Below are 25,242 nucleotides of genomic sequence, written 5' to 3'. Positions count from 1 at the left end.
ACTCCCCCCCCACACCCCCCCCCACACACCCCTCCACACACCCCTCCACACACCCCGCACACTCTCCCACTCCCCCCCACACACCCCGCACACTCTCCCACTCCTCCCCCACACCCCCCCCCCCAACACACCCCTCCACACACCCCTCCACACACCCCGCACACTCTCCCACTCCCCCCCCACACACCCCTCCACACACCCCTCCACACACCCCGCACACTCTCCCACTCCCCCCCCACACACCCCCCCACACACCCCTCCACACACCCCTCCACACACCCCGCACACTCTCCCACTCCCCCCCACACACCCCGCACACTCTCCCACTCCCCCCCCCACACCCCCCCCCCCCCACACACCCCTCCACACACCCCTCCACACACCCCGCACACTCTCCCACTCCCCCCCACACACCCCGCACACTCTCCCACTCCCCCCCACACCCCCCCCCACACACCCCTCCACACACCCCTCCACACACCCCGCACACTCTCCCACTCCTCCCCCACACCCCCCCCCCACACACCCCTCCACACACCCCGCACACTCTCCCACTCCCCCCCACACTCTCCCACTCTCCCCCACACACCCTCCACACACACCCCAACAACCGCCATTTGCCACTAAGTGGCGGTGACGTCACCACGACGCTTGTGCCAGGCCATGTGCACCTTGAGGCCACGTGAAGTGTCGAACGCCCGCTGGCAGGAGGTCACGGGACATAATCAGATGCCAGAGGTCGACTGACTGAGACGACTGGCTGATGCACCACCTGTGCCTTCTTAAAGAGAGGGACCACCAGGGCATCCTTCCAATCCTGCGGAACCCGTCCAGTGGTCCAGACTGTTGTTATGATGTCATATAGGGCAGTCTGTGCACAAACGCCACCCTCCCTCCGCATTTCGCTTGGGAGATCATCTCTGCCGGGTGCCTTTCCTAGTCTTAGACTCCGGATCGCCTTCAGTACTTCCTCAACAGATGGCACCTCAGCCAGCCACTCACAGGGGGTGACTTCCTCCTCCAATATTTGAGGCACCGCAGCCTCAGCAGGGTCATCCCCACTTTGTGCCACGATGTTTTCCTGGCTGAGGGTTTTACCCTCCCCCAGGCCCTCACAGAAATGCTCAGCAAATCTGCAAACCTGCTCCTGGGGGTTGGAGATTGGATCACCGTTCTTTCCCCTAATGATGGTAATCGGTGTGGCGCTGCACATTCCCCCGCACACACTCCCCCCCCACACACCCCCCCCCCACACAACCCCCCCCCCCACACAACCCCCCCCCCCCACACAACCCCCCCCCCCACACAACCCCCCCCCCCCACACAACCCCCCCCCCCCCACACAACCCCCCCCACACACGCCCGGGGGGGGGGGGAGTTCCGCTCCGGCTGAGTGGGCGTCTCAGCCTCCCCTTCCTCCTCCTTCATAGGCGAGTCGCGTTGGCGCCACCCTCCTCACAAGCTCGCAGTGAAGAGCAGCAGCAGCAGCGGCGGCCACTTAGTCAGGGACTTGCAGCAGCAGCAGCGTCGCCTCCTCGCAACAGGGGTGAGTGGTGAGTAGCTGACTGGCTGGTGAGTGGCTGGTGAGTGGTGAGTAGCTGACTGGCTGGTGAGTGGCTGGTGAGTGGTGAGTAGCTGACTGGCTGGTGAGTGGCTGGTGAGTGGTGAGTAGCTGACTGGCTGGTGAGTGGTGAGTAGCTGACTGGCTGGTGAGTGGTGAGTAGCTGACTGGCTGGTGAGTGGTGAGTAGCTGACTGGCTGGTGAGTGGTGAGTAGCTGACTGGCTGGTGAGTGGTGAGTAGCTGACTGGCTGGTGAGTGGTGAGTAGCTGACTGGCTGGTGAGTGGTGAGTAGCTGACTGGCTGGTGAGTGGTGAGTAGCTGACTGGCTGGTGAGTGGTGAGTAGCTGACTGGCTGGTGAGTGGCTGGTGAGTGGTGAGTAGCTGACTGGCTGGTGAGTGGTGAGTAGCTGACTGGCTGGTGAGTGGTGAGTAGCTGACTGGCTGGTGAGTGGTGAGTAGCTGACTGGCTGGTGAGTGGTGAGTAGCTGACTGGCTGGTGAGTGGTGAGTAGCTGACTGGCTGGTGAGTGGTGAGTAGCTGACTGGCTGGTGAGTGGTGAGTAGCTGACTGGCTGGTGAGTGGTGAGTGGCTGACTGGCTGGTGAGTGGTGAGTAGCTGACTGGCTGGTGAGTGGTGAGTAGCTGACTGGCTGGTGAGTGGTGAGTAGCTGACTGGCTGGTGAGTGGTGAGTGGCTGACTGGCTGGTGAGTGGTGAGTAGCTGACTGGCTGGTGAGTGGTGAGTAGCTGACTGGCTGGTGAGTGGTGAGTAGCTGACTGGCTGGTGAGTGGTGAGTAGCTGACTGGCTGGTGAGTGGTGAGTAGCTGACTGGCTGGTGAGTGGTGAGTGGCTGACTGGCTGGTGAGTGGTGAGTAGCTGACTGGCTGGTGAGTGGTGAGTAGCTGACTGGCTGGTGAGTGGTGAGTAGCTGACTGGCTGGTGAGTGGTGAGTAGCTGACTGGCTGGTGAGTGGTGAGTAGCTGACTGGCTGGTGAGTGGTGAGTGGCTGACTGGCTGGTGAGTGGTGAGTAGCTGACTGGCTGGTGAGTGGTGAGTAGCTGACTGGCTGGTGAGTGGTGAGTAGCTGACTGGCTGGTGAGTGGTGAGTAGCTGACTGGCTGGTGAGTGGTGAGTAGCTGACTGGCTGGTGAGTGGTGAGTAGCTGACTGGCTGGTGAGTGGTGAGTAGCTGACTGGCTGGTGAGTGGTGAGTAGCTGACTGGCTGGTGAGTGGTGAGTAGCTGACTGGCTGGTGAGTGTTGAGTAGCTGACTGGCTGGTGAGTGGTGAGTAGCTGACTGGCTGGTGAGTGGTGAGTAGCTGACTGGCTGGTGAGTGGTGAGTAGCTGACTGGCTGGTGAGTGGTGAGTAGCTGACTGGCTGGTGAGTGGTGAGTAGCTGACTGGCTGGTGAGTGGTGAGTGGCTGGTGAGTGGTGAGTAGCTGACTGGCTGGTGAGTGGTGAGTGGCTGACTGGCTGGTGAGTGGTGAGTAGCTGACTGGCTGGTGAGTGGTGAGTAGCTGACTGGCTGGTGAGTGGTGAGTAGCTGACTGGCTGGTGAGTGGTGAGTAGCTGACTGGCTGGTGAGTGGTGAGTAGCTGACTGGCTGGTGAGTGGTGAGTGGCTGGTGAGTGGTGAGTAGCTGACTGGCTGGTGAGTAGTGAGTGCACGCAGCAGGCTCGCTTCTCTCCACACGCCGCTTTCGCATGACGCGTCTGGCCAAACTCTTCCCAACAACAACGCTGCCACTGGATAGACTCCTGGTGGCTGTGGTGGTGGTGGTGTTCTCACGAGACAGAGAGTGTCCCTGCAATAGCAAGCTACTGGTGGTTGGTGGTTGGTGGTGGTGGTTGGTGGTGGTGGTTGGTGGTGGTGGTTGGTGGTGGTGGTGTTCTCACGAGACAGAGGGTCCCTGCAATAGCACGCGAAACGGCTCGCGTCTAGCAGCGCATCGACCGCACATCACGGTCGTGTTTTATCGGGGGACAATTCCCCAGCGATCGTCGCAATCATCGAGGCTTGACCAGGAGACGTTGCTGGACGTTTGGTGCCCAGCGGCAAGCGCACTGGACTTGCAATCCAGAAGTCGACTCGATCTCCCGGGGCGGCAGTTGAGACAATGGAGCGTGTGTCCTTAAACGCCCCAACCCCTCCCTCTGCTTCGCGAGCAGTATACATCTGAACAACGGTGTCAATTGGCAGGCGGTGTGTGGTGGGGTAAAGTGTGGGAACTCTCACCTCTTCCAAGACGCCTGGCCAGGATACCCTCATCGCGAGGCGAACAGTGGAGGCTCTTCTGCCAGCAGTGGCGTGAGCTGGACATTGTAGGGCTGCGCAGATGTAGGCTTTAAACTGAGCTGTGCTGCACTTCGTTCGAGTGACCTGTCTGCATTCTTGATGCACACTGTCCTATTCTGAGTGGAGGTAATCATCGGTGGCGATTGTCTATTCTCTTGCCCCGTCTGTTCTTGGAGTCTGTGAATCGGCGTTCATTTTCCGTGCCAATCCTGGTTTCCGAGTCGTGGTTTTTGAACGCAATTGGTGACGGAAATATCCTTGCAATCGGCAGTTCGCCGGTTTTATTCTATCTCCCGACGCAGCAATTGAAACGCTCGGCAAGGTGTATTCAATCTTCCCCACCCCTTCCCCAAGACGCGCATGGCCTGTGTGGCAGCGGGGACCGATTTCCCTCCAGAGCGGCTCTATTGACCTCTCGCTAGTGGAGCTCCTTCTGCCAGCAGTAGCAATTGCAGGTCTGCACCTTTACCCTTGTTTATACAACTCTCCCACCCTAAACAGTATGCAGTGGAATTCTCATTGTTGATTTTATTCTTAACTGTGAGCTTGCAAGTGATGTGGATTCCTTCAAGGCGGGCCTGGACATTCTGGCCTGTGCCAGCATCTGCGCGCAGCAACCCTGCTGTGGTTTGTTGTGGAACAGAAGACGCCTTTTGACGATGACGACGACGAGGAAGAGACCGGGGAAGTTGCCGATGACGGCTGTGGTCACGTCGTCGTAAATACCAAACGGTGCTCGTAAACTCGCTGCCGTGTGCTCTGCCCGCAGAAAACCATGAAGGTCGCTCTCGTCGTCGTCGTCTTGCTGGCCCTCCTGGAGCCCAGCCACGCGTCAAAGTACGTAACCCTTGACCCTTGATGTGACCCCTAAACTAACCCCCTGCCCCTCCACGCACTTATTTACAAACTATTTTCCTTCCGAAAGTTTGTGCCACTCGTGCCACATTTATAGACCACTAGCAGGAAGTACCCGGCTTTACCTGGGGGAAAATATATTTCAAAACTTGTATTATGAACACGTCGGCTTTCGCCACCAATATCATCCATAATAGAGGTTTTGGGTTTACGTGATCTACCCCAAAACCTCTATGATGGAAAACTTTTCTTCTCTTAAAAAACATAACATATCCACAAATACTAAGATATCGTGAATGCCGGGCGTTCTGTTTGTCTGCCCATTTGTCCGTCAACAAAATTATAAGAGCCTTTCAGAATTCTTGGTTCTTTCGGTAAAGTCACGTAGAAGGGAATATTTTATTACTTCCCTTCTACGTGACTTTACCGAAAGAACCAAGAAGATGAATCCCTGCAGTCACGAAAGCTTTAAATCGAAATTTAGCCTTTCAGAAGTAAGAAGTTATAGAAAGTGGGGGGCAAATAGTTGATCTAAAAGGTTTCCATTAATTGTCAACCCCTCCCCCCTCAAAAAATTGTTTTACCCCCTCCCCCCACCAATTTTTTATTTTGTAGGCATATGTACCGACACACCCTACATACAATAGTCAGTAGTATCTACTGGCTCTAAAGTAGTCTCTATTGGCTCTGCAGTCGTATCTACTGACTGTAATAGTATCTACTGACTATAGTAGTATCTACTGACTGTAATAGTATCTACTGACTATCGTAGTATCTACTGCCTCCATAGTAGTAACTGCACACATTGGGGTGGGGCGGACATCACACTGTTCAGGATTTACCACAGCATGTGGTTGTGCAGCAGTAACTGTCGTTGATGTTTATATTTTTGGCATTTTTTACACGAATTAGAACCTCCCTCCCATCAGCGAGCTCGTTTGCTTTGCTAGGGGCAACTGCGATTCGGTGTTTCCGCGCATGCGCAGATGCGTGCTTGATCAGCGTACATTGTGACAAAGTGTGACTTTTCTTAGCTTACATATAATTGGACCAAGGGCAAAAACAAATAGCGAGTTTTCATCCGGGGGCTTGGTTTGTTGTATCTGTGTACTTTGTTAAAACGTAGACCCAACAGTTTGACAGTCAAAAGCGTTACAAGGATAGGCGTCCACACACAGACAGACACAGACAAAAAATACTTTTATAGGTAAGAAGTGGACAACGTTCGACTCTTCCAAAATAAAATGTGCAGGCTATGCGAGCGACCGTGCATCATCGAGCCCACGTGTAAATGTGACCTCCCTCCCTCCCCGCAGTGCCACGTTCTTTATCACGGCGCCCTCGACCATCCGGCCCGGGCAGGGCCTCGCCTTGAGCATCTCCCTCCTGAACGGCGGCGGCGGCAAAGGGGACGTCACTGTAGTGGCCAACGTCACCGCCGACGGCAAAGAGGTCCTAAGGAAGCAGGCCGTGCTCCCCAGAGGTTAGCAGCTGTGGCCCTCCAAGGCTCGTTGCCGTCCTGTCTGGGGGCTCTATGCCGTCGTCTTGTGGTTCGTTGCTGCTCAGTGTCAAGATTCTAAGCGCTGTGCGAGGCTCCTCGTGACCTATCGTACCGCCCAGAGGGCTCGTTATTCCCTTACGGGTTCGTCGTTAATGAAACTGTTTAATTAAAACCAGGTCAGATGCCGTTGAGAACCAGATATTATTTTTGCTGAATTGGGGGTAGGGGTTGGCGCAGCAAGCTGCGTGCCGTCGGTGTTTGGCTTCGGCGAGCGGGGAATGTCCTCTCTCACCGCGGCAGCCTGCGACGCTTCGTCAGCCTTCACCATGAATCCGCCCAAGCAGGGGTCGTCTTGTTGGCCAAATTTCGTTCGTGAAAAATACTTCCCAACCATGTTTGTTGCTATGGCTGCCACCCACCACAAGGCCGACGCGCGGCGATGACGGCACGACGTTAGCGCGTCTGAGTAGGCAGACGGAGATAATCTGCTCGCTTTATTAGAGACCGCAGTGCATGGAGGAAGACCATACATGGTAATTGCTAAGCTTTGCTGTGAATCAGAATCTTTATTTCAAAGATGCTGTTTTTTTAAGGCGAGACCTGCATGGAAAGTTTGGCCAGATGATTTTTCGGCGTAGGAGCTGAAACCGGTGCCCCTCAAGAACCGACGCACGAGATGACGCCACCCAAATGGGTCCGCACAAACCCACTTCCTGTACTGCCACGTCCTGGTCGCCTCGCAAGCTTGGTGGCTACCAAGTCTCTCCGTGACCCACCCCCCCAACCCTTGCCCCCTCAAAGCGCTGGAGGGCAAGCGCATGCCGCTGGCCCCCGGCTCGTGGGTGCCCGTGGAGCCGCGAGTCCCATGGCATGTTCGTGGCGCCGCCTGCCTCGCCTCGGGTGGCACTGGTGGAGTGGCGCGCTCGCCACGGGCCCCGCTGCGAAGGATGAACGATGCCCACTGGAACATTTGTCCCCTCTGTTCCTAGCTCGGCACCTTCTGGGCCCCTCCGTCCCGTGTGCCCTGGTGCAGTTGCACCGCCTGCACACTCGATGACTATGCTGGTGCGTCCGCGTTGGGGCATTGCCGGTTGAGTTTTTAAAACCCGGGGCGTGTGGGCGAGGCGCTTTGAAGGGACTATGAATGTTGGCACGGTTTAACCAGAAATGGCCCGCGGCTGTTTATGGGCGACATAATGGGTATTTGTTAGGTGTGGCGAGATAACAAAAGAGGCAGCCGCGAGCAGATGCACGACTTGATTTGGCTCTTCACCGCAAGCCGCAAACAACCTTGTTTACTTAACAGAGGTTGCTGTGAGAGGAAACTTGATGCAGCGAGTCGCTTCAATGACACTACAACGTATAATATGCTCACGTGTCATGTGATGTAATGGGTTCGTGTGATCACGAGAGGTGCTCCCATTGGCCGCGATGTTAAAACAAATCTAATTTGGAAACTCGCTCCTGAAGAAGCTCCCAGCACGGGGAGCGACGCGTCGGCCGTCGTTCCGAACAATGCTCTGTACGACCAACTCGCGCTGACCAGCGTGGTGAAATATGCTCGAAATGATCCCCACGACTGACGCGGCGTGAGGAGACATCATCCTCGTGCATGTTACCTGGGGAAGCCTCGCAGATCCGGACCTTGGGAGGCTGCACGAGCCCATTGGAGGGACTCTGCTGGCCACAGGCTGGGACCCACCGCTCTGGTGTGCCAGTTTGTCCACCTGTCCACATTTCTTAGTTTTCTGCAGGCAAAAATATTTTGAAAGCATCTGTGTAATGTCGACCGTCAGGATTGTTGGTTCTTCATCTTCCCGTGACGCGGCGAGAGCTGTGGTTTTGGTTTGAGGGGTGGTGGTGGGGTGGTGGGGTGGTGGTGGTGGGGGGTCTAAAGGAGAAATGCGGCGCGTGTGTCAAGGCTGCCGTTACGGGCACCGAGCGCTGCGCGTAAACACTCGCACAACGCTCTCCGCTGTTCTTAGACTTTCACAATCTTGCGTTTCACTGTACGACTCCCAATAATAATTTCAACTTGTAACGTGCCACTGCGCTGTTCACTCGCTGTCCTGTTCAGAGCGAGGAAGAACGAGCGAGCTCACTCTGAGCTCAAGTCGGAGTGAGCTCGCTCGGAGTGAGCTCGCTCGGAGTGAGCTCGGGCACCATTTGTTGCTAGAAGGGTATAATCGCAGATTTGGCCAGGAATTGCAGAATAGCCACTAAGAATGGAACGTGCCCAAGATTCAAGTTCAAGTTCATTTGTTAGGTATAGCCCTGTGAGCCATTCGGCTTTTGAATCGGGTGCAACCGCAACAAACAAAAAATAAAAACACGAACAAAAAACATCTTAAAGTGAATATGTGACTGTCCTTCTTGGGGTGCTAGAGCGATGAAATTTGCAAGGGTGCAGTAGCTGAAAGGACAATAACATGACAGGGTTGTGGTGGTGGCTTGGGGAGGCAATCGTCCAGCATTGGTTCTACCATGGCTGATGACGACTGTCAACGACGCAAACGCCCGTCTTGTGAAGATGCACTACAAGTCTGTGTGTAATTTCTGGCGTCGATGGCTGGAGCTCGCCCTCTGTTCGGCAGCTCGCGAGACACACGGTTGGCTGCCTCTGCTACGGTGGAAGGATGGGGTCGCCGGTTCGCAAGATCATAATTGCGAGTGTTGCGGCTCTGCTCCTTTGTGCCACGCCGGGGAAACTCAAAACCCGTCGGCGCTGCCGCTGCAAGATGAGTGTCCAGTTACTCATGCGCCCGGAGCGGTGTGCCCGCTCGTGTGTGGTCGCCCGTACAAATGCAGTCCGCCCAGGATGGAGATTGGCATGGGAATGTTTGATCCCTCCCATCCCAATTGACGATCTCTACCCTTAGGGTGCTTGCTCCTTCGTCTGGCAGGTTTTCGTTTTCAGGGCGATCCGGGACAGGCAGCGCTCACTCCACACTGTGCCTTCCTAGCTTGTACCCTACGCACAGTAAGCAACGTGTGTTATGCGAGTAGAACTCTGGCGTGGTGTAACAGTCTGTGCGCTGGACTTTGAATCCAGGGGGTGGCCGGTTCGATTGCATCTCCTTGGCGTTGCAGTTGAACAACACGGCGTGTTTCTTAAATTTCCTCCACCACCTATTCCAACATATCTGGTCAACGTGGAAATAATGGAACCTCTCTCATGTTTACTCCAGTACAGGCCATCGGCAAATTCTTACATACATGCAGTGCATCCGACCGACCTAGTTGTCCTGTGTTTTTGTTTTTAATCCCCTTTGTGCGCATTGTTGGCACTGCCTGTGGTGCCGAACTGCACTCGGAACAGGGCTGTGTCATCGCGCAGGACACGAGCCTCTGCTCGTGAACAGCTGTACACAACTTGTGTTTTGGAATGCCTCCTACCTACCTGATGACAAACGGCTACTTCATCAATCCACTGCTGGATTGAGGCGTCCCGGTGTCGTGTCTCTATACCGTAATAATTTGGCATTACTTTTCTTTTAAACAATTAACTTTCTTCAAAATCTTTTTCACGTTGCACAATTGTTTCTATTATCCCAGATTTTGTAATTGCTCAATTATTTTTTTTCATATTTGCGAGTTGAGCTGTAGGGTTGCACCGATGCCAGAGTTTGTTTGTGGCCTCCACCCCCTCCCCATCCCCTGGGAGGACTGAGTCCTGGCACGAGCGCCATTTTGAAATTCTCATGCTTGGTGAGCGCCCGGCTTGTGAGGGTGGCGCGGAGCCGGCACCGCTGGCCACCTGGGTTCGAGTCCAGGCTTCAGCTGTCCGTGCTGAAACTGGGTTCTCAAGTGTACGAGGTTGATGGGTCTCGGGCCAGTTCACCAATGACTATACAATAATAACCTCCATATTGAAGTTGAATTGTCACTGTGGCTAAATTCGCAGCTGAGAATTGGATTGGCTACCATGCAGAAACATCTCCTATAGCAGGCCACGTGGGAGGGTACAATACCCCTCTTGTGGATAACAGGTCACTTTGAAGGGGTCACGGAGGTAGTTCTGTAATATCCACTTCCATGGGCCGTTTGCTAACACCAAGGGTGCACTGTTCTGCGAGAGATCTGAATGGATTCTTTGTCTCGTGACGTGAGACCCTGATGGCATGATTTGGATAACTTTGTGTAAGAAAGTGGAATGAGTCCTGCTTATTTGCACGTTGGTGTTCAATCCCGGAGTCGTTGTTCTGGCCATAATGGATCGTTGCAGGGGTGCAACAAGTACAGAGGTGATGCTGTCAGATTCTAATAGAGGTGGTGACGCTTGCACGGGTGGTGCTGGTGGCGTCATCTCAAGTTTGTTTTTGCCCTGTGTATAAACTCGCCCCCCGCCTAATGAACTGTGTGATTTATCAAATATTTTCGTCAAAGGGCTCTCAGTGACGCAGGCTGCCGTGATATTAATATTCGGCTTGCCACCTCAGGGCGAAGCCCGTGTACGTGGCTCCACCCAAGGCTGCCCCCTCCGCACGTCCCAAACCACAAGCGGGCGGCAATTACCCCCTTGGGCGCCCAGAGGCCGAAAGCGATTGCTACATTTTGGCGTTCATGCCATTCTCACGGCACAAGTCTGTCGTGAAGACGCAAGTGGCGTTGAGCGGATGATTTGTGGGGCTGCACCTTTTTCTTATCGTAGCATCGTGAGAAATTCTACGCTGGCCACGCGGATTCACACCGCTGTGGCCAATTGAGGCTTGTGGTGACAGGCGACCGGCATGGGAGCGGCGGCCTTGTGCATCACTGGTGCTGTTGCTCATAATTGACAATGTTACATTGTTGCAATGTGAATCAATGAAATTGGTTCGTGCTTGTTTAAGAATGTTAGGCTCATCACCATGGCTGATATTTTTATTCTGTGCACAGGCCTCTTAATAGGACTATGACTACGCGTGTCCGTTTATATCGCGGCTTGTCGATTTTTATGGAGTTGCGTACGCGACACGCCCGTGTCCACCTCTCGCCACACTCGCCAAAACACACGCGGCTCTTGACACGCCCACGAGCAATGACGCCCACCGACGGCTACGCACGTGGGTGACGACTGGTACGCACGTGGGTGACGACGGCTACGCACGTGGGTGACGACTGGTGCGCACGTGGGTGACGACTTCTACGCACGTGGGTGACGACTGGTACGCACGTGGGTGACGACGGCTACGCACGTGGGTGACGACTGTTGCGCACGTGGGTGACGACGGGTACGCACGTGGGTGACGACTGTTGCGCACGTGGGTGACGACGGCTACGCACGTGGGTGACGACTGGTACGCACGTGGGTGACGACGGGTACGCACGTGGGTGACGACGGGTGCGCACGTGGGTGACGACTGGTACGCACGTGGGTGACGACTGGTGCGCACGTGGGTGACGACGGGTACGCACGTGGGTGACGACTGGTGCGCACGTGGGTGACGACGGCTACGCACGTGGGTGACGACTGGTACGCACGTGGGTGACGACTGGTGCGCACGTGGGTGACGACTGGTACGCACGTGGGTGACGACGGCTACGCACGTGGGTGACGACTGGTACGCACGTGGGTGACGACGGGTACGCACGTGGGTGACGACTGGTACGCACGTGGGTGACGACTGGTACGCACGTGGGTGACGACTGGTACGCACGTGGGTGACGACGGGTACGCACGTGGGTGACGACGGCTAAGCACGTGGGTGACGACTGGTGCGCACGTGGGTGACGACTGGTGCGCACGTGGGTGACGACTGGTACGCACGTGGGTGACGACGGCTACGCACGTGGGTGACGACGGGTACGCACGTGGGTGACGACTGGTACGCACGTGGGTGACGACTGGTACGCACGTGGGTGACGACTGGTACGCACGTGGGTGACGACTGGTACGCACGTGGGTGACGACGGGTACGCACGTGGGTGACGACGGCTACGCACGTGGGTGACGACGGCTACGCACGTGGGTGACGACTGGTACGCACGTGGGTGACGACTGGTGCGCACGTGGGTGACGACTGCTACGCACGTGGGTGACGACGGGTACGCACGTGGGTGACGACTGCTACGCACGTGGGTGACGACGGGTACGCACGTGGGTGACGACTGCTGCGCACGTGGGTGACGACTGGTGCGCACGTGGGTGACGACGGGTGCGCACGTGGGTGACGACGGGTACGCACGTGGGTGACGACGGGTGCGCACGTGGGTGACGACGGGTGCGCACGTGGGTGACGACGGGTACGCACGTGGGTGACGACTGCTACGCACGTGGGTGACGACGGGTACGCACGTGGGTGACGACGGGTACGCACGTGGGTGACGAGCGTTAGCGGAGACCCCTGCGCCGATGCCACCCGCGATGCGGTGACCGTGCATGCGTCGCGATGCCGTGGGAGCGCCTTGCGGCAGTGGTTTTTGTTTTGGAGCACGGGTACCTACCTGCATTTGGCGTTTGAAATGTGTGCGCTCCTGTGGTGCGTGTGTGTGTGTGCACCAAACCAAAAAGTAATTTTTAGTTCTCGGCCTGTTTGCTTTTCGGACGTGTCAAACGGTGTGTTTTTTTAACAAACCCGACTGCTGGTGAGACCAAGAAGTTTGAAACAACAGGCCAGGGGCGGTGGGTAAGCAAATGCTGCTGTGGTGCCGGATGTCATTGCAAGAGGGGGGGGGGCAGATACCCTGTTTAATGCAACATAATTGTGCATATTTTAGTTTTAATTGGGTTTTTGTGCTTGTTTTTTTTCAGGCACCACGACTGCCCTCGTCCTTCCTGCGGTGCGTATTGTCTACTGCTGCTACTCTCCATGCCCCGTGACTGTGTGGAATATAACCTTAAAAATCCGTAAAGCGGAGCAACCCTCCGTGATGGAGTGGCCGCCAAACGTGGATATCGCAGAAATTTGCTTTTTCTGAGATCCCTTCAAGTGACCTTTGATCCACTTGGTAGAGGGCAGCACTCCCCCAAATGCTCTGCCGATAAGAGAGGAATGTTTGTTGCCTCACCGTCAAACCAATATTTAATTCTCGGTGCTGGAATTTTTACTAAATTAAGTTCCAAACCCGAATTATTTAAATGTGGTTGGTTTTGTGTGACCCATTCATGACCGGGCTGAGACCGAACTCCCTTGCACTCGAGCCTGGTTCAATCGCAGGCAGTGGAATTGAAGCCAGAATCTTGGTGGCGTGAGCTCTGCGCTCCGAGCCACCCGGCCTCCTCCCACTCGGGTGTTTCGCAGCACGGCTGACGCTGCCTGCCGCAGGCGTGCGATGCGCCCCCACCCATTATAAATTGCCACGTTCATCACCGCTGGCTTGTAGTGTTGATCTGTGCTAGGGAAGGAGTTTCCCCGGTGCCCCTTGTGACAAAACACAGGCCTGGGCAGGCAGACGGGGCGTGGAGGGCTGCTTGACCACAAAGCAGGATCCGCAAAGTGGCCTTGCGAATTAAAAACGATAGAGCCGGTATGAGTGGTTTTGGGAACCTGAACTGCCAAAAGTTATAAATGTTTGTACACGACCACCTGACGCATGGATGGGTACAATGGCGTTCACAATCAGTCCCAAGGATGGCACGGAGGAGCGGGCTGCGTGGATTCGAACCTTCGCAAGGTCGCACGTCGCGCTGACCCTGAAGGAGAAGCGGGCGGCTTGGGCCAGGAGCGTCGGTAGAAGTGGTGGCGGCCGGCAGTGGAGACAAATGACAGTGGCAGCTTAGAGACAACTCAAACGCATCTGGCAATGCACGATGAAGGGCCATTGCCCGAAACGTTCCCGATATTCTTTCTTTTACGGCCACCACTCGAATTGACAGATGTGAGCTGCAGGAGTCTGCCACGGGGCTTCCTCTCTCTTGGCGGCCGGACTTCGGTGTAGACGGGAAGTACTCTCCGACCGGCGTCTGGAGATTGTTGTTGTATGTTCTTAATGGAGTGGGTGCTGCTGCCTTGGCTTGCGAGGATGGGTACATCAGGGGGGCGGGGGGGGGGGCGCACAGCACCAGGAGGGTGGGAAGACGAAAGAGCCTTTGGGGTTATAAATATCTGTTGCCTTGCGCTGGTAATGAGCGCAACCCCTCGGTGATTCTGCCCAAACGCCTTGGCAGGGGCAGGGCCCCTTTGTACGGAAACCTCCCGCCCCACCCCCGCTATTAGGGGCCCCCGTGCAAGGGGCCTCGTCTGTACGTGTCCTGTACGTGTCCTGTGCTGTGGGGTGGGGGAGCGCGTCTCCGCGGTCCACATCACCGCACCCGTACAGAGCCGCCTTCAAAACCCAAGACGTCGCATTGTCGATGGCCGTGGTCCATCCACTGCTTGCACGAGGGTGCCCTCAATTAGCCATCCTCTCTCTACGATGTTGCCGCGTGACTAACGCTGATTTTAATTGCTTCCCATATCCAGTTTTGGAAGTGCTCTCCGTTTGTTCCGTTCTCTCTTTGCCCGTCGGCCGTCCCCGCTTCGAGCTGTGTCGTGTGCTGCCCACGGCCACGGCCGCTCGAGCTATCCCGCTCGCCACGTTCTGCTCCCCGATCCACGCGTCGCTTCGTGTAGCCGCAACTCTAAAGCCGGCATCTCCCTCCCACTTTATTTCTCACACGCATGTTACATTTTATTGTTCAGTGTCCATGTTTCTGATACGTGTCATCGCAGGTAGGACTATGTTGTTTTTGAACCTCAGCCCGTTGTGCGTTAATCCGTCGCAGTTGGGTTCGTGAGACGCTTGCAAAAGGAACGACAACCCGCTGTGGGTCGTGTTTTTCACTCGACGCTTCCCCCGGAGTAAACCTCCCTCTGCCGGGCACCGCAGCACAGCGGGGGGCGCTCTGTCGGCATCGCATTGCCAGGCTGTGGCAGCTGCCACCATCGACGCTCGTGCCGTTGACCCCTCTCTTCTCCTCCTGCTCGCCGTCCCCGCTCGCTCACCCGCCCATTCCTGGCTGCGACTAAAAGCGTGGAGTCATCGAATAGAAATGCCCCGAGTCGTCATCGGTTGGTGTCTGGCAGCCTCCTGCCTGATGCCCGCCAAAGCCTCCCTTGGCCACGGCGCTACAGCCATCGTTGTTGTTGTTGTTGTAGGCGTTCTCTCTCTGTCTCGCGGCGAGCTGCTAACAACTCGATTGCTCACGGTCCAAAAATGTTTTCCCCTCAACCAACGCAAGAAGCTGCCCCACCCTATGAGTGTGTGGACGTTGCTACGCCCGGCCATGTTATTTCTCTCCAGTGCTCATCTTCACACATCGTACATATGGCCTAGTGGACCTAGGGGAGCGCCAGAACCAGTTCAGTTATTTGCCACTGTTAGCCACGAGAGGGTTTCTAATGCTGGGGTCCCAAGCGCCGTTTCTCCCCCACCCACACGCGTAGCTATCCACCCACAGCCTGCGTGTTTAAACATAGCTATCCACATACGCACGGCCTCGTGTGAGAGTCGGTTCTTGCCTGGGTGGGGGGTGCTGCGTGCGTCTTGGGAGTTCACCGAGGGGCAGCTGCTCCTGCCGCCGTGCGTGTGACCAGAAACGGCGGCCTCCTGTAATTAGCCCAGGCGGCCTCTGTTGTTTGTTTTAATTCGCGTGCGGTCTGTAATGCCTCCCACGACCCGCGCGGCTTGGGGAGGCCCTCATCCAGCAGTGGATCGATAGAATCGCTTGCTCGCCCGGCGGTCAGTCGTCACCTCCGTATCGCCCTTCCATCGCGACTACGATGGCTGCCGATCCCCTGGAGTTAAATCATTGCATCCCCTCTTCCACCCATGTGGAGGACTCGGTCTGTTGCGGACACTCATCTCATCCAGATGGCATTCGGGCAACACGCCGCAGGCTCACCGCACTTCTCTTTCAATCGCCTCCCTCGCACTGCTCCGCTTGGGAATTCCCTCCTCCCGTCGTCTCTCCGTTCCCCAAAGTTTTTAGAATAACTTTGTCTCAATTCTCTAAGCGTATACGCTACCTCTTTAACGACGCTGCTTGTCGCTGGCCATTTGACGCTGCGGGCCGGCGCTCGGGCAGGTCACCGTGCGGAGCTCTCGGTGCCGAGGGAGCCCTGCGGTGATGGTGGCGCTTGGTGATGGTGGTGTTGGTGGTGGTGATGATGGTGCTGGTGGTGATGCGTGAGCTCTAAATTCATCGGCGTTGACCGCGCGACCACGCCTAATGCCGCGCGCCCGGGATGGGCTGCCGGCACATTGCGAACGCCGCTGGGCAGGGCGCGAGCCCGGACACTCCCACGATTCTGTCGAGTTGAGATGGAACATGTGAATAAACCTGCAGGCAAGAAGTGTGTTTTTGCCGTTGTATTATTGCAATGTCTGCTGGCTGTGATTGACAGCTGGTTTACATAAAAAAATCCCAACCTCTTTGACACGAATTCTAGAGCGCAGGACGAGGTCCTGGGATAAAACACCTGAGCTGAATGTTTGCATGAAGCTCAAAATAATGTTTATTTCGTGTAGAAACCTGAATGATGCTTGTATTCATCATGATTAAAAATAAATAGCTGTTCAGATCACGATGCTTGCATTGAATAGTAGGATTTTGACGGCTTTATTATCCCACGCTTGTGATACGTTTTACTTCTCCCCTGCACCCAGTAGAGGTGTTAAAATTCACCACATTGTTCAAATGAATTGAACCGTGAGACTTGCTAGCATTGCTGTGGTAGGGGGTGAATAGTTGTACCCTGAATGTGGCACGGTGTGGGGACTTACCTCGACTCGTCTGGATTCCTTTCCAGAATCTCGACTTGCGCAGCGTTTCTGCGCATCGCTTTCTCAACCGTTGGCCGCAGGTCTCGCCGTGTGCATTTCATGGCTTCATCCCGGCATCCCGCACTGTTCGTTGGGCACCAGTAGCGAGCGGTGTAGAGGGGTTGGCATGGGCCCTGGTGCAGGGGTCAACATTGGAGGGGGGGGGGGGGGAGTTCCCGTGTGTGACGCTCTCCGCCGTGGCCGCTCGCTCGCTCGTTCTCTCGCCGTAGCTGCCTCTCACGGCCAGCCCGGGGTCCTACGAGCTGCAGGTCCACGGAGTCGACTCCTCGGGGCTCCTCTTCGTCAACAGTTCCACGCTGATCTTCGACAGCCGAGCGCTGCTGCTCTTCGTGCAGACGGACAAGGCCGTCTACAAGCCGGGGCAGACGGTGCACTTCCGCGCGTTCTCCGTGGACTCTAGTCTGCGGCCTCACCTCGGCGGTGCCTACGACATCGAGATTCAGGTGTGGTGGGGACCGGGGGAAGTTGAAGGTGCAGCCCTGCTACTGCTCGCTCGCTCGACATGTAGCCCTGCCGCACGACGGGAGCTTATTGCAGGGATATGCAGTTCGAATCTTGGTGGACCCTCCTGGTTAACGCCGCAGCGCGGTTAATTGCCCCTAAAAAATACTACGCACAGTCGGCCTCGCGGTGGACGTTAAAGGTCTGTGATGCTATTCGCAGAAGAAAAGTCGGCCAGTCTTGATTTAAAGCTTTCGTGACTGCAGGAATCCTCAAGATAGACGCTTGTGTTGCGATCGAAACGTCGTGTTTTCTTTTATTATTTTTTCTATTTACGTAACTTTACCAAAAGAACCAGAGAGTAAAAAATAGGCCAATGTGTCGGCCTCGTTGAGAACGGCTCTATTTGAGAAACGCAGCGAGCATCGTCCCTGATAGAATGTTTGCCTTGCCCTTGCCCCGGTCAAACTAAGGAAAAAACAAGCGCAAACAGTAAATCGTGCACGCCCTATAAGTCAATCTTAATTTTCGCCCTATAAGTCAGCATTAAAGATTGTGTGGTGTTTCCAAAACTACTGTGGTGCTTTTTTATCCGCTGGAAAACCACTTCGCTCTCACGGTGTCAACATTTGGAGGGTAAATTACTCCGGTCCTGAACCTGATGTGGAGTGCCCGGTGCCACCACCCGTGTGGTGCTCTACTTCTCTCGGGCGTCCCTCTGCCGTGCCGCTCTCTGAGTGCCGCCACCCTGCCCGTGCCGCCACCCTGTGCTCACCTCCCACGCAGGACCCAGTGAGCAACCGGGTGCAGCAGTGGCGTGGCCTGACTTCTGCCAGCGGTGTGGTGAGCGCGGACTTCCCGGTGTCCGACCAGCCCCTGCTGGGGCAGTGGAAGATCATTGTGCACGGCGAGGTGAGGGACAAGCACCGTGCCCTTGCCCACCCCCGCTTGGCGGTGGGATGGCCGTGATTCACATGCCGATGCGAGGGATCTGGACAAATCCATGTGGGAGGAAGGGGGGGGGGGGGGCAGTGGGACTTCAATCACTCTTTTGCCAGGCCCACACTGTCACTGCAAGGGCCTATTGTATTGACAGAAGTGACTGTCAATACAAGTCAATGCGAGTTATAAATGGTGTCATTGTCAATATCAGTGATTTTTGGTTTGGATGATCATTGAGGCATTGGTGCCCATCTATTTTCAGCCATGAGCCACTGATCAACTTCAGATTCATATGGCACCGTTGATTTCCCTACAGTAGTATTTGTCTTATAGACCCTGGAGGGATGATGGGCTGAGTCGTCCCCCAACCAGAATTTGAAATCTCATGATTCGCGAGCTGCTCTCTGTACTGCACTTCCTGGGCTGCTGCTCTATGTACTGTACTGCTGACACCCTGGCTATATCGGTGCTGTCTCCAGGTGGCAAACATTCCCTCCCCGGTACGTGAGCAGTGCAGCTGAGATGCTCGCAGTGACGGTTCGTTGTTGTTTGTGGAAGTTTTGAAAGTGGTAGGCCTCGTGCGCCTGCGGGCCCCGTGAAGTGAATTCGTGGAGGCCGTAGGTTGGCACCTCGGGGTAAATGATGGGAGATTATACAAACAAAATCGATTACTTGAATAAAATTTAATAAATTAGTTGCTGAGCACAGGCCTGAATCTTAAAACAGCCAGCAACAAGCAGCACTTCCAAAGTTGTAATAAATAACAGTTAACTTTTTTGTTGAAATTGCGCAAGCTTGAAGTGCTTTGGGAGAGGAGGTGATGGGAAGCCTTTCCAAAGTGAAGAGCAGTGAGAAGTAAGATGCAGAGAGAGAAGTGTGGCGGGTGGGGTGTGTTGTTGTGACCTGCAGTGTGGTGGTTGAACAGTAACCATGCCAGTAGCAACGAGGAGGCGACTGACCATGGTGAGCATGTGACCTGAAGTGAATTGGGTTGTGTTTTTGCGTGGCGTGTTTCTGAATTAAGTTTATAACACTATGCTAATGAGATCACTGTGGCTGGAACTGATGCCAAACCTTTACATTGCCAAGTGCTGCGCGGTAGTAACGGTGTCTCTTCTGCTGCAGGGGGTGGACAAAGAGCAGCCCTTCACCGTGGCGGAGTACGGTGAGTGAGGGACATGGTGGTGGTGCTGGGAGTTGTTGTTGGTGGTGTGGCACTGCTGCGGTGATGGTGGTGGTGGTGTGCTGCTGTGGTGGGGCTCTGGCTTCATCGCGGTAACTGCCAGTCGCGTGCGTTGGCGTAACGTTGCGTGCTGTGCCCGGAGAGCCGGTGTCCGGGATGGAGCAGCAAAGGAGTGATTTTTCTGATTTGAGCCTCTCCACCACCCCTCCCCAACCCCACCTTGCCCCATGTTCTCCTCCACCTCGTCCCGTCTGGGTGCGACTGCAGTGCTGCCCAAGTTCGAGGTGCTTCTCGAGCTGCCGTCGTTCGTGGCCAGGGAGGACGGCCAAGGGGTTTCTGGGACTGTCGTGGCCAAGTGAGAGGGCACGCACGCACCCGGTCCTTCCTCTGCAATCGCGCAGTGTCCTGGCGATGTTGGCTATGTTAGGCCGGGCAAAAAGTCTCGATTCACAAGAGTTAAGCTGGTGTGCAGAGGGCACATGTGGACACGCGTGTGTGTGTGTGTGCGCGTTCATGTTCCCCGAAGGTACACGTACGGCAAGATGGTGCGAGGAAATGCAACCGTCACCCTCATTGTTGGGAATTCGTCGCCCTGGGGGTGGCAGCCGAGCTTGAACCTCACCATTAGGAACTTGAAGGTGACAAAACATGAACTCTGGTGTGGGTGCGGACGCGTAATGTGTGCACGAGGGATGCATCTACCGGTCAACTCGCCCAGTCAACCTTTAACACTTGGGTGTGTCTCGTCGTCACCTGCCAGTGCGAGCCTCTTGGCATTTCACGCTGCCTCCCAAGCGGCCCTCTAGCTTGGTAGCAGCGCTGACGTAGCCGCCTCTTAGTGGCGAATGGCGGCTGGTGTGGTGCTTCTGCCCCGGTCTGCGGTGCAGTCACTGCACCGCGCCACGGCCCTGGCGACAAGAGTTTGATTTCTGTCCACGGACGGATAACAGTGGCGAGCAATATCGGAGTCAGTCCTGGGTATCCACCCCCTACGTTGACTCGGCCTTGAATGAGCACCTGATGCAGTGTAAACATCAGCACTGGGAAGACCAGGGCAGCCGCATGTGGTGCCGGCAACACCACCCTCTTGTGTGTCATCCTGGCCTTGATAGGTGCTCGCTAACAGCACCTTGCCTGTATGGACTGTAAGGCTTCATGGAGGTTTTTCCATCTTTGTCTGCATATTAGTGATGCGACCGCAAAGGTGTCAGTTTTTTTTAATGCTTTTCAATGAAGGTTCCAAGCGTTTTTGCCTTAGTGGAGTCTGTCTGTAAATGGGGGTCGCCACGTTTTTCGCAAAGATGAACCGAGAGGACTGAAAGTGTAGGATGAAGTTGCATTGCTCTCATGGACTTGGCCTCGAGCACTGGCCACGTTTATCAAAGCACTGCCGCCCCCCCAACCCGCTCCCTCCTCCTCGGCAGAGGCGCTGTCCAATCGCGGCCGCCCCTCGCGTTATCGGTTTGACACTCGAGCACGTTGGGATGTTTGCTCACGGATTCCGCGCACGTGTGTGGTTTTTCCTCCTTTTTGTTGTGATCCCAGCTGGATGGGAACGCCAGCTTCGCGTTCTCCTCGGACGAGGTGAAGGCACTCGTCGCCGAAAGCCTTGTGCCCGACACCTACACCATCGAGGCCCACGTCACGGAGCTGCTGACCGGTGGGTGTCTTCCTCCTCCTCTTCTTCCCCGTTTTCATTTTTGGGAGACTTTGATCCCACCGTGGGTCGATCACGGATAGTGATGATGGTGATGCCAGGCTGGGCCGCACGTTGCTGTCGGACGGACTCGCTGGCGCGGTCGGTGACGACCCCGAATTTGAGAGCATTTTTACTTTTTTTCTTTTTCTGGCCACAAGGCCAACCATGGAAAATGGCCAGCTGCAAAGGGCACTATTGATGGTGTTGTAATAGAGAACGGGAAATGAGACAACGGTGACAGGGAAGTCGGAAGTGGAGCAGTAGTTGACTTGGGAATCACCATCAGGCCCGCGGATACCGACCTGATAGTGATCGCTGCTTTTTGCAAAAACGAACGAAACGGTTCCCCGTGCACCTTGTGCCGTGGCATCGCCGGGACCGCGACGCCCTTCAATGCTTCCCCCCCCGGCCACCGTGGGTGTGCAGGCATCACGCAGAGCGGAGGGGGCACGGTGAAAACGCCCGAGTTCCGCGTCGACGTGAAGTTCGTCAACTCGCCGGTCTCCTTCAAGGCCGGCCTCAACTACACGGCCTACGTGAGGAGCGCAGCCCCCCCGCCCCCCGGTCGCACACGGCTCTCCCTGAAGCGCGCTCGGCACCCTCTGGGTCCGGCGGTGTACCTGGTGGTGAACCTGCATTGACGTGCGCGTGTGCGGGGCGTTGTGGTGCAGTGGTTAGCGCGTTGGCGCACTGTGCAACGAACCCAGCGAGAGGAGTTTGATTCCTGTAGTAATAATACGAATAGGAATTTAATAATAATGTACTTCAATCTTGACTTAAAGCTTTCGTGACTGCACGAATTCATATTCTTTGGGTCTTTCGGTAAAGTCTCGTAGATAGGTTAAAATTAATAAAAATAAAATAGTAAAAAAAACTACGATGTTTTGATCACAACACAAGCGATCGTCCTCCTGATGCCGATCGCTTGTGTTGTGATCAAAACGTCTTGGTTTATTTTATTTTTTATTAATTTGAACCTATTTACGTGACTTTACTGAAAGACCCAAATAATCATAATTTACTTATTTATCTAGCAGAGCCACAATGAGTTGGAGGTTTATTTTTTTCAGGAAGGTCCTACATTCATTGGGTTTTTATTTTGTTAAGATTTCGGACAATTAATGTGCGATTCAAAAATAAATAAATGACGAGGTGACTGCCACGCCATCTCCTCCAGTGAACGTTGATGATCCTATGACATTGTTTTAAAAAGCTTAGGCCAATTTGGTGAATTTTACTTGCAAATGATGTAAATGGTAAAACCACAAAGCAACATCACCCCCTATGGGCAGCCCTAATGTCAACCTGCTGGGCCATTTTTCCATGTTTCCCTTGTGCCTCATACGGATAGCTGCCACTGGGGGTCCCCCCTACCCCAGGGCGCCTCTGAACAGCATGGGAGGTGCGGTGTAAATATTAAGTGGTGACGATGAGCGGACTTAATAATTCGGTGCCGGACCATCGTTCGACCGGCATGGGAGATTGTCGTCTGCGTGCGCCTGCGCTTGGATCCAGGTTCACCTGTCCCTGCCAGACGACTCTCCGCTGCTGCCCAAGGACCTGGAGTCACCGCTGCTGGTGCAGGTGTCGCAGACCAACCAGTCGTCGGCGCTGCTGTCGAGCTGGAAGCAGAACTACAACGTCACCGCCAGCGGCGTCGTGGCCGTGCACTTCTCGGTGTTGCCCGACGCTGGTTCCGTCCACGTGAACGTGAGCGCTGCCCGCTAGCTAGCGGCCGGGTTCTCCGGCCTGGGAGAAGGGCCGGCGGGCGTGACCCTTGGTTGAGGTCTGAGCTCCCTGAGCTTTTCAATTCCTCTAGAATGATTCCGAGGCGTGGGAAACCACAGACAGTCGGGAAGGCCGCCGGAGCTGGTGCCTACCAATTGACTACGCTTTTCGGTTATATAATTGGAATGTTTTGCCAACCCCTGGAGTTGGTGTGGATCATTCTGCTTGTGGCTTGAGCAGTTTGGTGGCATCTAAAGCTGCGCCTTCTGATTTTAAGTAACACAAATAATTGTAAGCGTCGGTATGGGAATGTAAGAAACAAAGTGAATAAGCAGACCCTTCTCATTTGGCCCGTATCTGTCCCCCCACATGAACACGTGCATTTGTTTTTTACAAACCCATTATTAGCGTGACCTTCTGGGAATGACTTTTGCTCCTTAAAAGTGTTAAGTTAATGGAGTGCTCATTGGATTACTCGACCAATCTGGCAACTTGAATAGCAACTTTCTTGTGCGCCCTCCAACTGTCGTCTGTAGATCTGGCTTTGTCGCCGATGCCCAGCGCTCCCTCTAGGGGAGGCGCTTCCACCAGCAGACAATTGTAGGGCTGCGCCTTCGCATCTGCATTTTTTACAACCTTCAAAACTTCAGACCAGTTTCAGTCTTCGCGGTCTCATCAGAAGAGCTGGAGCTGCTAAATTGCTGGAGGATTTTCAGACGTCGTAGGGGCGTCGGTTTCGCTCGGCGCCGTGTGGGCGACGCGGCTGCCGGTGCTCGCGCTCACGACGGCTTCTCTCGCCAGGTCGTCTACAAGCAGCAGGGAAACGATCTGTACCTGAACAAGGAGAGCAGCACCAGGTCGGGGGAGTCCATTCAGCTCTCGTCGGCAAACTCCAAAGCGCAGGTGCAAATCCGGGTGCTCGTTCTCGTCGATCTGGGCCACGTTTTTGTGTTTTCCAGGCCAGACGGAGGTTGATGTCCCCGTATGCACGCAACTATAGACGGATAGCAATCATTGCACACTCCTGCAAAAACTTGGCAGGGCCCTCTTGAAACAGTCATGAGGCTTTGTAAAGCTTGCATGGCTAAACAAATAAAATAATATGAATGAAGTTAAATCCACTGCAGCATCAAGGCATCTCAACACTTATTCATGGGGGTGGTTCGACCATATTTGACCATGCTGGTCAAGTGGAGGCTCGGAATGGTTTGGATATCGCTCGCTACTGATGTTAGCCGTGGCGAGGAATTGGGTTGCTGGGATCGCAACCTGCTGACCGCTGCTCTACCCAAAAGCATCGGTCGACCAATGGCAGGTTGTGTTTTTAATGCTTTACAAGCAAGCGTTGAATGCATTGTGTTGTCTGTCTGTTTATCGGTCCATAACAGCCACTCGTAACGATGGTCCAAGACGGAAGAAGGTTCGGTGTGAGGTTGTGCTGCTATGAGGGAGTTGTCTTGTTGAACGTCAGCCACGTTGACCAAAGCCTTGCTCAGACTTGGGGCGACAACCCCAAAGCAGACTCTGCAAATATACCGGGTCTCTGGTTTACGATGGTGCAATTTTACGGATGTTTATTTAATGCCAGCGTGGATTGATTTACGACGCATCTTCTGACACGACTCCGAACACATTTGAACAGAGTCGGTCTGGGTTTCCGATGTGTGACTTGGCATGGAGCTTTTGTTATTCTCAAGTGTTTTTGTGGCTTTTCACCTATTAAGCCCCGCTCAATATGGCTGATTAAAAGGAGAAACACATTGGCAATTGTTTACGCCGTTTCTACAGTCTATGTGAAAATGGGGTCCGATTTTATGACGGGGTTTACAGGAATGCGCTTTGTCGTAAAAGTGGGGAGCGCCTGGAGCAAACGCGTGTTGCTCTAACGGCTACCTCGCCGGCTTCCACACTGCCGCTGAAATACTTGCTCGGAGCGTGGCGCGATCCGCGCATGTGCGCAAGTGTTCTCCTAACTTGCCGAATGCGTGGGGTCGCACGTGGTGTAAACGTGGGCGTGTGCGCATCTCGTTCCAGGCTGGAGAGCCCCTGCAGTTTTCTGTGACCAGCACAGAGCACGTGGAGGAGTTTTTTTACCAGGTACGGAGCCCCGACGTCGCTTTCAGCGATGCGTCATGCATTTGTCCAAATATTTTATTCTCTTTCTTCACTCAACCGGAATGTTGTCCGGCTTGTGGGTGGCACGTAGCAGCCATTGCGAGAGGTATTCTGGATTTGGTTGTGCCGGGTGCAGAATTATATTTCGGCTCTGTGATTCAGGCTCCTGCTGCAT

General features: G+C 55.0%; 1 protein-coding gene across 2 annotated transcripts in view; it reads left to right on the top strand.

Annotated features, from left to right (window-relative positions):
• The first annotated feature begins 822 nt into the window (after positions 1–822).
• The window catches only part of CD109 (CD109 molecule), a 39,161-nt gene continuing 14,741 nt past the window's right edge, over positions 823–25,242 (top strand). Inside the window, exons 1-15 of one of the 2 annotated variants that reach the window (XM_078604524.1) lie at positions 823–1,190; positions 1,431–1,546; positions 4,627–4,694; positions 6,029–6,195; positions 12,947–12,975; positions 17,169–17,402; positions 18,187–18,312; positions 19,468–19,507; positions 19,793–19,880; positions 20,052–20,163; positions 21,071–21,185; positions 21,651–21,760; positions 22,740–22,934; positions 23,754–23,855; positions 24,987–25,049. In XM_078604524.1, coding sequence (XP_078460650.1) covers positions 1,121–1,190; positions 1,431–1,546; positions 4,627–4,694; positions 6,029–6,195; positions 12,947–12,975; positions 17,169–17,402; positions 18,187–18,312; positions 19,468–19,507; positions 19,793–19,880; positions 20,052–20,163; positions 21,071–21,185; positions 21,651–21,760; positions 22,740–22,934; positions 23,754–23,855; positions 24,987–25,049 — 1,635 coding nt within the window. In that variant the 5' untranslated portion in view covers positions 823–1,120. Of the gene's footprint in view, positions 1,191–1,430; positions 1,554–4,626; positions 4,695–6,028; positions 6,196–12,946; positions 12,976–17,168; positions 17,403–18,186; positions 18,313–19,467; positions 19,508–19,792; positions 19,881–20,051; positions 20,164–21,070; positions 21,186–21,650; positions 21,761–22,739; positions 22,935–23,753; positions 23,856–24,986; positions 25,050–25,242 lie in introns of those variants that run through there. The other variant, XM_078604526.1, reaches the window with a different exon arrangement.

The sequence above is a fragment of the Lampetra planeri genome, chromosome 22 (genome assembly GCF_965212315.1).
Source record: "Lampetra planeri chromosome 22, kcLamPlan1.2.h2, whole genome shotgun sequence".
Taxonomy (NCBI): domain Eukaryota; kingdom Metazoa; phylum Chordata; class Hyperoartia; order Petromyzontiformes; family Petromyzontidae; genus Lampetra; species Lampetra planeri.
Note: the sequence above shows the minus strand (reverse complement) of the source record. Positions and strands in the feature narration are given on the sequence as shown.